At 34.2% G+C, this 12480-nt stretch overlaps 1 protein-coding gene across 1 annotated transcript in view; it reads left to right on the top strand.

Annotated features, from left to right (window-relative positions):
• The window catches only part of LOC148954639 (sodium-dependent dopamine transporter-like), a 188470-nt gene that overhangs the window by 116900 nt on the left and 59090 nt on the right, over positions 1–12480 (top strand). The window contains exon 5 of the mRNA XM_089087178.1: positions 4659–4818. Coding sequence (XP_088943304.1) covers positions 4659–4818 — 160 coding nt within the window. The remainder of the gene's footprint in view (positions 1–4658; positions 4819–12480) is intronic.

A 12480-nucleotide genomic window follows, 5' to 3' on the forward strand; every position in this document is an offset into this window, starting at 1 on the left:
TTTGTCATCGTATGAGTCTGTTTTAAAGTTTCTACGACAACACCTTTGATAAACACCTTAAATGCCCCTAGGGCATAACTTAAAACCCTTGCCCTGATGGTTGTGGGGGAGTGTCCTCCTCAAAAACATATTTTCTATGTAGAAAACCACTACGCTGAACAAAATGGCTATCTCAAAATTTTGATTGGATGTGTTTGGGGGAATGATGGGCGTGGGGGGGGCTAATTGTCCCCCAATCACTTTCGGCTATTAAAAAGGGCACTAGCCCTTTGAATTTCCAATCGAATGAGCCTGGTTCGAAGTTTCTACGATAATACCTTCTATAAAAACCTTATATGCCTCCGGTGCATAACTTAAAACCCTTGCCCGCGGGTTGTGGGGGAGTGTCCTCCTCAAAAACATATTTTCTATCTGGAAATCCACTACGCTGAACAAAATGGCTATCTCAAAATTTTGATTGGATGTGTCTGAGGGAATGATGGGTGTGGGGGGGGGGCTAGTTGTCCTCCAATCACTTTTGCCTATTGAAAAGGGCACTAGCCCTTTGAATTTCCAATCGAATGAGCCTGTTTTGAAGTTTTAGCGACAACGCCTTCTATAAAAAGCCTTATATGCCCCCAGGGCATAACTTAAAACCCTTGCCCTGAGGGTTGTGGGGGAGTATCCTCCTCTAAAACATATTTTCTCTCCGGTAATCAACTAGGCTGAATAAAATGGCTATCTCAAAATTTTGATTGGATGTTTTTGGGGGAGTGATGGGCGTGGGGGGGCTAGTTGCCCGCCAATCACTTTCGACTATTAGAAAGGGCACTAGCCCTTTGAATTTCCAATCGAATGAGCCCATTTTGAAGTTTCTATGACAACGGCCTCTATAAAAACCTTATATGCCCCCAGGGCATAACTTAAAACCCTTGCCCTGAGGGTTGTGGGTGAGTGTCGTCCTCAAAAAGATATTTTCTATCTATAAATCAACTACGCTGAACAAAATGGATATCTCAAAATTTTGATTGGAGGTGGTTGGGGGAATGATGGGCGTGGGGGGGCTAGTTACCCTCCAATCACTTTTGACTATTAAAAAGGGCACTAGCCACTCCAATTCGCAATTTAATGAGCCCTTTTCGAACTTTCTACGACAACTCCTTCGATACGAAGTTGCCCGGGAATGGAGAAAAAAAACAAAAAACAAAACATTGTGCCCACATCGGGCAGCGCTAGCGCGCTGCCTATAATGGAGAATTCCAAGTTATGATATAAATTCTAAGGCTATTCTATAGTTCTAATACTATCAAGATGGCTTTACTTTGAACTTGTCTACAAAATAATCTTGAAATGCCTCTGAAATACTTTATTTTTATACTGTTAAAAGTGTCCTTAAATTGTTTACTTTTAGTCTACCAAAACTCCCATATTGTTTTGTGTTTTCAGTAAAGCGCTAGTTTTCTATAATCTTACAAACATCGGAAATATCCTTAGCTGGTTTATTTGTACTAGTTTTATTGATTTATGATAGATAGACCGTAAACAGTATCGAAGATTTGGTTCAGAAACGGGACACATCAAAGCGCGCGGAAAGGGAAGTTTTCCTTTGCGTCACAGCAATAGCTTCAGTTGCTACCACAGCATAAATATTAAAGAAGGTCGAGTCATGAAGAAAGGTGTGCGACTGATGTGTCTCAAAAATCTTTAACGGAGAGTACGAATTTTCACTACTGTCTATATATTTATACTGCGGTAAAGCGTGTCCTAACCGTTTCAACCTTTCTTTCAACCGTGGAAAATATTGTAATATTTTGTGCAAGTACGAATTGGAAATTGTAGTAAAAGGCTCATGGTTTTTTGAGCTTCTCTTCTTGAATTTTTAGACATGTGGCACAGTAGCATGATACTTACAACGTGACATCGTCCCGCGGGATATGGTTTAAGAGCGACCAATGTAAGGGATTACCCTCATTTAAGAGCATTTCTTCAATGGTATCGATAAAGAAAACAACTCTTTCTTTTTGCATTAATCTTCTATATAAAAAAAATTAATATTTACGGTATTTTTTAATTTATGGCCCAGTATGTCCTGGGCCGTAGAAACACAAGTTAACAATAAAAAGCAAATAAAAATATGATTTTATTCCTTCAAAATTTGGGACCGTAAAAAAAAAAATCATAAGTCTGTTAATAGTTGGAACGCAAGCGGCCAAATAGGGGGTCAAAAGTGATATTGTTTTTCCGATTGGCATGAAACTTTCAAGACTTTTTGTTGGATTAAGGGGTCTAGAAATTATTTTGGGAGAAAGTATGATGATAAGTGGTCTGAAAATGAACTAAAAGCTTCTTAATCCTAATCAGTTTGTTCCCTGTATACCATATTCCTCTAATACCTACATTGTTTTTTTCTCTTCGATTTTGCTTCTTTGGATGTTTTGCTTCTTGTTCTTTTCGGTATTTTTTTTTTTTTTTAATCAAATATTGACTTTCTAACGCAAATACACATATTTTTAAAGCACGCCTTTGCCAGTTTTCATAATAGATAAGACATGTGCACACTTTATAATGTAATTTTATTTATGTTTCGTAAGTTCCTGACAAGAATTTTAATGTAAATGTTGAAAGTTCAACTGGAATTTGAAATTGGTTATCCTAAATACTATTCAAAGCCAAGTCTAAGCCCTTAGCCAGACTTGCCTGTTTTTATTTTTTTTAATTTGTCCTGATTAACAGAGCGAGGTATCATTCTACACCTCATTCTGCTTTGACGCTTTATATTTTCGTCGTACCTTCTTCTGAAGGAATCAACAGAGAATGGATAAGGAAAAGATCCTTAGCTGGGAAATAGCCTATTGCAAAAAAACTGTTTGGGGTATAGACAAGGACGTGTACGGACGGAAAGAGGGAACGGACCTGGGTCCTCTCAAAATACTAAATTTCACCTCATTTCTGGGCACTGCTTATGCAAAATAAAAAATAATAATTGTTCTTAGTATTGTCCCCCTTGAAATAAGCTCTTTCGAACGTGCCTGCCCCCTTCAAAACGGGAGATTCGAAAAATGGGTAAACATTTTCTCCTATCATCTCAAAACTTATATGCCTTTAGGCCAAGGGAACCCTAATAAAGAAGCAAAAATAGAAAACAAATATTAGTTCCCCCAAAAATAGGGCCCAAAAAACCGCTGAAAAAAGCCAAAGACTTGTTCTTCGAGTGGAATATTCCCTAGACCAGGGGTACCCTAATGTACAAAACAAATTTAGTTTTTGGACTTATCCCCCTAAAGAAAAATTAGGCTCCAAAAAGACCATTATTTCAATGTTGGCCTGAAACCTGTCTCTTTTTGTCCCTGGGCTACATAGACCCCAATATGCCAAAAGAACTAAAAGGACAAGTTTGTTCCCCCAATCTTGGACCCCTAAAAAGTCAAAAATCTATTTTTAGTTCAGGCACGGGGTCCCAAAAATATAAGGCTGAAAATGTTCAATTTTTTCTGATTGGCTTGAAACTTTCAAGAATTGTTCCCTGGTCCAAGAGGATTAAATTTTTTGAGGAAAAGAATTGAGTGCTGGACTTAAAACTTGTTAAATCTGGTCAGTCTGAAAATTAAACTATGAGTCCCTTTTCCAAGGGATATCTAAGGCAAAATGTAATTTCATGGCACAAGTCTTCTAAAAGCTGATCAAAACTTATGCATTGGCTTAGAACTTATCTCTTAAATATTTGGGGCAAAGGGTTGCTCAATTCACAGACCAAACATCGGTCCGCCAATAAAGTGGCCCCAAAAAAGGCCAAGAGACTTTCTGACCTGATTGAAACTGCATTTCCTTGGGCCAAGTAGACTGTAATATGCAAGACAAATTTTAGTTTGAAGTTTCAACCCCCCCCCCCCCACCCACCCTATAAAAAATTACTCCCCAAAAAGAGCCACATGACTTTTTTGTTATCCTGACCAGCTTAAAACTTCGAATGATATTTGTTCAGCTAAGGGGACAACACGTTTCGTTAGAGGGAAAGGATACTATGTCCTTGAGAAGCTTGAAATGAGCTTGGCAAGTTTGAAAAATGTCTTTGAATGCTGTAGTATTTGTAGTATAATGTATATGTATATGTAATATATGTATAAAAGTATTTGTAGTTGTAGTAGTAGTACAAAAACCTACATAATAAGAGGGGCCCATTGGAAGCAGGAGAGGGTAATTGCTTCCCCTAGATTTACCGTCGTCCCCACCTACCAGCTTTTGAAAAATAGGTTTTTGGTTATTTTCATTAAAAAATACCTTTTTTACATTTTCATAGAAAAAAAGAGAAAAACCCATAAGCCTGCCCCTCTAGATTTGAAAAAGGAAATTTGCCTAGATAAAAGACAAGTTTATATAATAAGACAGAAAAGGGAAAATTCTAGCAAAGTGAAAAAAGACAAGAAAAGAGAAAAATAGCACAAATAATTTGCCACTTACAACCCAAGTCCTCTTCCCATCAAATGAAAACAAAGAAATGGAAAAAGAAATAGCAAGAGACCAAACATCGGAAACAAAAGCAGGAAAAGAAGAAGATAAAGCCTGAATGCTTAAAGTTACTAAGTCAAAGTAAAACAAAGCGAATATGCAATAATTACTAAATAATCCAGTTAGAAACAAAATGAATATAATTAGTGACCACAGAAACCCTTTTATTTTAGGGGTTGGAATGTCATCTGTAATTATCTGTTTCATTATGTCAATCCAATACGCTGTGATAGAATCGTATTCCTTCCAGTATTTGTATTATGGATTTCAGGTACCTCAAATGTGCCACAATGCCACACATTGCCATGAATCAGCAGAAGAAGCATTAGAAAGGTAAGCTTTTTACTTTTTAATTTCTCAAAAAAAAAATTTAAAGCTAATAATTTATGGAATGTGTTCAACATAGAAAAGACTTCGTCCATCTAATACGCAAATTCTAAAAGCTATAAATATTTTTTTTATAAACAGGCAGACAGTAGATTTTTTTTTGGCTGTGTTAATTCAGATCTTTCTGATATGATATTTATAAATGCATAGATATATATATATATATATATATATATATATATAAATATATATATATATATATATATATATATATATATATATATATATATATATATATATATATATATATATATATATATATATATATATATATATATATATATATATATATATATATATATAATATATCTATATGCAGAATATATAGAACCTTTGATTTGTATTCATGAAAAGTAGAAAATTGGCCCTCAAGCTCAGTTAGTTTTCTAAAACAACGCAAGAAGCTATAGCAGGTAATAAGATCCAATCACCGATCAGATAGAAAGTGGAGTTCCTCAAGGGAGCTGCTTAAGTCCCATACGGTTTTGCATGACCATCCAACCGTTATTAAACACTCAATTTCTAACCGTCTTATGGATGGTATCAAATTATATATACAAAATCCTACAGACCCCTAAGTCTTACAGCAGAACATTGATGCACTGCGTTAATATAGTTGTTGAATTCAAATTTTAATTTAACGGAGTCATACTTAGCGCGAATAAGTAGACTGCGCCAGATTACATGCAGAATATTTACTCAAGAATCTATTATGCCCTTTAAACGAGCCGCTAAACTGCAATTTTATCAAAAAGTCTTGCGTAGGTGCCTTGGACATAGTCTTGGCTACAGTTCTGGCTACGGTCATGGAAAGGATCTTGGCCAGGGTTTTGGCTACGGTCTTGGCTACGGTCTTCGAAACCGTCTTGGCTACATTCTTGGAAATGGTCTTGGCTACGGTCTTGGAAAAGTTCTTATCTACGGTCTTGGCTACGATCTTGGAAGTGGTTTTGGCTACGGTCTCTGCTAAACTCTTGGAAACGGTCTTGGAGACGGTTTTGGCTACGGTCTTGGAAACGGTAAAAAAAACATTTTGAAAGACTTGAGGAGGTTGCTGTACTTCGTGTCTAATTGATTTTTCAGGCTAAGGCTATTTACAAAGTACATTTTCCAGATAACGCAATGCAAATAAAAAACAAAACATAAATCCATATTAAACTTTACTGAAATATTTATCATGTAAACGAGAAGAAAATACTAAAACAGATAAAACCTTTAATAAGACTACGGCTTTTAAATAAGACTGTTTTGTGTATATGTTAACTTGTTTAGGATAGTTATTTTTTTTCCTTTATTTTTCAGTAGATAAACCCCTTCAGACGAGAAGCTGAGATATTTTTATTTTATCACTATATGCACAACAGTTTTTTTTTTTTTTTTTTTTTTTTTTTTTTTTTTTATATACAAAGTTTCACTGTCTTATTAAAGATTTTATCCAATTTTCAATATTTGATTTTGATTATAAATGGAAAAACTATATGGTCTAAGAAATTATTTACTTTAATATATATGGAAATAACCAAAGTTTCATTGAAAATAAATTAAATTGGCCCGTCGAATCCTTGCTGTGCAGGAATTTTATAACTTTTTTTTATTTTTTACAGTTTTTTTTAAAGATGTGAGTTTTACTACTACTTCTACTACTACTGACAGCTTGTCGCTACACCCAGCCACTTAAGGCCAGACTTCTCTTCCACTATGAATCTACGAGTTTGTTTTGTTGTTAGTGTGTTAACATGTTTGGTTAGTGCATTATGTTACCTTCTTAGTTACATAGCCTACTCGCTTAGCATATCCAGCTGTTCAAAGTAAAGAGTGAAATTGGAACTAAAAAAAAGTGTTTTCAAAAAAATAGTTCTCCAAACAAGCTTACAGAGTGATATTAAAACCAAAAAGGAGCAAAAATATAGTCATGATTAAAGTCACACAAGAAAAAAGGATGTCGTCTTAGGAGTAGAAAAGCTCTTAAGTAACATTCATAAACTAAAAAAAACATTAATTTGTAAGGCTCTGAATAGCCTTTCACCTGCCATGATACCGGTTCTTGTTCTTCTTCTTGCAGCATGATCAGGAGTTTTTCAACCTCATCGGGCATCAAGAATCCAGATTTTACTTCGGAATTTTGTAAACTGTAAGCTACCCAGGCGCATGGTGGCTGAGCTTACACAGTCACACGACTCCACCTACCAGAAGCAAAAAGACATGTTATACTGGGATTTGAACCCTTGCTTTAAAGGATATGGGATTACAAGTCTAGCGTGCAATCCACTAGGCTAGAGCGTTCTCACAATCCTAACTTTTAGCGTAAAATATGAATACTTTTAAAGCTCAAGAACAAAAAGAAATATTATATTAGTAATTAAAACCGGAACAAAAAAGGTTGCCATTTCAGGAAAAGAAAAGCGCTCGAGTAATCTTCAGAAATTAAAATAAAACGTTAATTTATAAGGCTCTCAATAGTCTCTCATCTGCCATGATACCAGTTTGTGCTCTTGATGTTCTTGCAAGAACTTGCTGTTCTTACAGTTGCGGAGCAACACTTGCCACTGTATCTCTCGGGTAATAAATGTTTATCCTCTTCTCTTGCTGCAGGACTAGGTGTTTTGCCGCCCCACCTGGTATCTCAAATTCAAATATTGCTTGGAATTTTGTTTAATCGTAAACTCCCCAGCTTCAAGTTAGCTGAGCTTGCACAGTCAGACCACTCACCCCTACCACTCACCTGTACCAAAAATATTCGATACACCATGATTAGAAGTTTCGTCCCAAAGGACTTAGGATTACAAGTCCAGCGTGCCATTCACTTGGCTAAGGTGGCCTTTCCTGATACCAGTAACTTTTAGCGTACAGTTTAAATACTTCCAAAAACTCAAGAATAAAAAAAGTAATATATTAGTAATCCCCAAGTACTAATACTATTACTAACAACCCAACAATGGACCTAGCCGCCTGAAGCCAACAAAGTTAGACATACTCTGTCTCCGCTTCGATCTCTTCAGAGCTCCACTCTTATTCACCCAGTCAAGTTTCCATTTTATTTATTTTTTTTTTTTTTTTTTGTATTTAGACAACTACAACCATAGTGCTCCAGAGGAAATTTAATCGGTAAAATCTGGAAAATTCCATCAAAGGAAAATAGAAAAAAACATAAAAATTGAGCTTTTCAGGTAGTCGGGAAAACTATATTGCTTCAAAGGAAAACTATATTGCTTCAAAGGAAATTTAATCTGTAGAATCAGGAAAATTCCATCAAAGAAAAATAGAAAAAAACATAAAAATTGAACTTTGCAGGTAGTCGGGAAAACTATATTACTTCAAAGGAAAACTATATTGCTTCAAAGGAAATTTAATCGGTAAAATCAGGAAAATTCCATCAAAGAAAAATAGAAAAAAAAACATAAAAATTGAGCTTTGCAGGTAGTTGGGAAAACTATATTACTTCAAAGGAAAACTATAATGCTTCAAAGGAAATTTAATCGGTAAAATCAGGAAAATTCCATCAAAGAAAAATAGTAAAAACATAAAAAATTAGTTTTGCAGGTAGTTGGGATATGGTAGTTGGCTCTTATACTTTTTCATTTTCTTTTACTAATTTTATCAAACAGTTAATGGTAACGAACTGCAAGTAAGGAGGAATTTTGGTATCAATAGATATCAAAAGAATTGGCTTATTATGCTGATTTCAAATATATAAGTTTTATTAAGTTTAATCTTACCCATTAACGGCTACGAGCCTGAGAAAATATGCCTGGTTTTCGAAAAAAGGGGGAATACCCTCTAAAAGTCATAGAATCTTAATGAAAATCGCATCATAAGATTCAGCGTATCAGAAAACCTCACTGTAGGTTTCAAGCTCCTATCTGCAAAAATGTGGCAATTTGTATTTTTGCCAGAAAAAAGATCACGAATGCGTGTTTATTTTTTTTTCCAGGGGTGATCGTATCGACCCAGTGGTCCTAGAATATCATGAGAGGGCTCATTCGAGCGGAAAATAAAACTTCTAATGCCCTTTTTAAATGACCAAAAAGATGGGAGTGCAACTAGGCCCCCTACTCCGTCCCTTTCCCCCAAAAATCGTCCGATCAAAATTCTGAGATAGCAATTTTGTTCATCATAGTTGAAAGGCCCAATAACTATGCTTTTAAATATAACTAGAACCCCCCCATCCACAAAGCCCCAGGGAAAGGTCTTTAAGTTATGAAATTTGCCCATTGTTTACGCATAGTATTTGTTATTGGGATGTATGCATACATTTTAGGGTGGGAGGGGGCTAATTTTCTGCAGGTCGTTTTTCCATGGGGAGAGAAGGTTCCAGGGGGTGAACTTGAGGGGGGAAATTATACATTGTGGGAATTTGCAAGGATTCCTATACTAAATTCTTTTTATATGTCTTGCTTTCTCTTTTCCGTCTCAAGTTGACGCGTGGAATTGTTAAGGGTAATTGTCCTGGGTATATTTTAACCAGGATTGAATTGTCTAGAGGGTATTTTCCTGGGGAGAGTATTTCTTCGTGGAGGTGGGGCCAGATTTCCTGGGATTATTAAAACACGATCAGAGATTAAATAAAAACAAGTTTTTTTCAACTGAAAATGAGCAGCAACATTAAAACGTAAAACAAACAGAAATTAATATGTATATGAAAGGGGTTGCCTCCTCCTCAACGCCTCACTCCCTACGCTAAAGTTTGAATTTTGTCCTGATTCTTTAAGAACGACTCCTGAAACACAAGGATCGTTTAATTAGAAAAATAAGAAGCTTTTTAATAAGTTTAGCGTACAGAGGGAGGTTTTGAGGATGAGGCAACCCACTTCATATACATAATAATTTCTGTTCGTTTTAAGTTTTAATGTTGTTCCTTACTTTCAGTTGAATTTTTTTTTTATATTCTTAAATAATGACTGCATTTCCAACATACAAAATACAAGATGGTAATGAGGAATTCTCTGATGACATTATTCAAAATATAGCCTAAGTGATTTTTTTGGCTCTATCACCAATAGCAGCCTTCAACGAAATATAATATAAACAATAACAGGGAGACCAAATAAATCAAGAAATTGTCTAGAAATTCAAGTACCTCGAGTCTTTTGTAACACCCAAATGGAAGAGAAGAAAAATATATTTTTATATTTTTATATTTATATATATTTATATTTTTATATTTTTATATATTAATCACACACAGATAAATAAATCAAACTAAGACAAAGTTAATCTAGTCTTTAAAGAGAAACTAAAAGACTCTTGGATGAAACAATGATGAACTAGAACTAAAAAAAACATAAAAAATTTGGATAGAGTGAATTACACTTCGTTCACTTTCTTCATGAAATCCTCATTAAATTCTTGTATTTTGTATTATTTGACGTGTTTCTCCTATTTCCTATCTCCTATTTCCTCGAATTGCACTTCGTTCACTTTCTTCAGGAATTCTTAATTAAATTTAAATTCTTGTATTTTTTATTATTTGACCTGTTTCTCCTATTTCCTATCTCCTATTTCCTCGAATTGTACTTCGTTCACTTTATTCAGGAATTCCTCATTAAATCCTTGTATTTTTTATTATTTGACGTGTTTCTCCTATTTCCTATCTCCTATTTCCTCGAATTTTACTTCTTTCACTTTCTTCAGGAATTCCTCATTAAATTCTTGTACTTTTTTATTAGTTGACGTGTTTCTCCTATTTCCTATCTCCTATTTCCTCGAATTGTACTTCGTTCAGTTTCTTCAGGAATTCCTCATTAAATTCTTGTATTTTTTATTATTTGACGTGTTTCTCTTATTTCCTATCTCCTATTTCCTCGAATTTTACTTCGTTCACTTTCTTCAGGAATTCCTCATTAAATTCTTGTATTTTTTTATTATTTGACGTGTTTCTCCTATTTCCTAACTCCTATTTCCTCGAATTGTGCTTCGTTCAGTTTCTTCAGGAATTCCTCATTAAATTCTTGTATTTTTTATTATTTGACGTATTTCTCCTATTTCCTATCTCCTATTTCCTCGAATTGTACTTCGTTCACTTTCTTCAGGAATTCCTCATTAAATTCTTGTACTTTTTTATTATTTAACGTGTTTCTCCTATTTCCTATCTCCTATTTCCTCGAATGGTACTTCGTTCACTTTCTTCAGGAATTCCTCATTAAATTCTTTTTCTTTATTATTTGACGCGTTTCTCCTATTTCCTATCTCCTATTTCCTCGAATTGTACTTCGTTCACTTTCTCCAGGAATTCCTCATTCAATTCTTGTATTTTTTATTATTTGACGTGTTTCTCCTATTTCTTATCTCCTATTTCCTAGAATTGTACTTCGTTCACTTTCTTCAGGAATTTCTCATTAAATTCTTGTATTTTTTATTATTTGACGTGTTTCTCCTATTTCCTATCTCCTATTTCCTCGAATTGTACTTCGTGCACTTTCTTCAGGAATTCCTCATTAAATTCTTGAATTTTTTATTATTTGACGTATTTCTCCTATTTCTTATCTCCTATTTCCTCGAATTGTACTTCGTTCACTTTCTTCAGGAATTTCTCATTAAATTCTTGTATTTTTGACTATTTGACGTGTTTCTCCTATTTCCTATCTCCTATTTCCACGAATTGTACTTCGTGCACTTTCTTCAGGAATTTCTCATTAAATTCTTGTATTTTTTATTATTTGACGTGTTTCTCCTATTTCCTATCTCCTATATCCTCGAATTGTACTTCTTTCACTTTCTTCAGGAATTCCTCATTAAATTATTGTATTTTTTATTATTTGACGTGTTTCTCCTATTTCCTCTCTCCTATTTCCTCGAATTGTACTTCGTTCACTATCTTCAGGAATTTCTCATTATATTCTTGTATTTTTTATTATTTGACATGTTTCTCCTATTTCCTATCTCCTATTTCCTCGAATTGTACTTCGTTCACTTTCTAAGGGAATTTCTCATTAAATTCTTGTATTTTTTATTATTTGACGTGTTTCTCCTATTTCCTATCTCCTATTTCCTCGAATTGTACTTCTTTCACTTTCTTCAGGAATTCCTCATTAAATTCTTGTATTTTTTATTATTTGACGTGTTTCTCCTATTTCCTGTCTCCTATTTCCTCGAATTGTACTTCGTTCACTTTCTTCAGGAATTTCTCATTAAATTCTTGTATTTTTTATTATTTGACATGTTTCTCCTATTTCCTATCTCCTATTTCCTCGAATTGTACTTCGTTCACTTTCTTCAGGAATTTCTCATTAAATTCTTGTATTTTTTCTTATTTGACGTGTTTCTCCTATTTCCTATCTCCTATATCCTCGAATTGTACTTCGTTCACTTTCTTCAGGAATTTCTCATTAAATTCTTTTATTTTTTATTATTTGACATGTTTCTCCTATTTCCTATCTCCTATTTCCTCGAATTGTACTTCGTTCACTTTCTTCAGGAATTTCTCATTAAATTCTTGTATTTTTTATTATTTGACATGTTTCTCCTATTTCCTATCTCCTATTTCCTCGAATTGTACTTCGTTCACTTTCTTCAGGAATTTCTCATTAAATTCTTGTATTTTTTATTATTTGACGTGTTTCTCCTATTTCCTATCTCCTATTTCCTCGAATTGTACTTCGTTCTCTTTTT

This window comes from Artemia sp. Qi Xiang Cuo, chromosome 3 (genome assembly GCF_049724085.1).
Source record: "Artemia sp. Qi Xiang Cuo chromosome 3, ASM4972408v1, whole genome shotgun sequence".
Taxonomy (NCBI): domain Eukaryota; kingdom Metazoa; phylum Arthropoda; class Branchiopoda; order Anostraca; family Artemiidae; genus Artemia; species Artemia sp. Qi Xiang Cuo.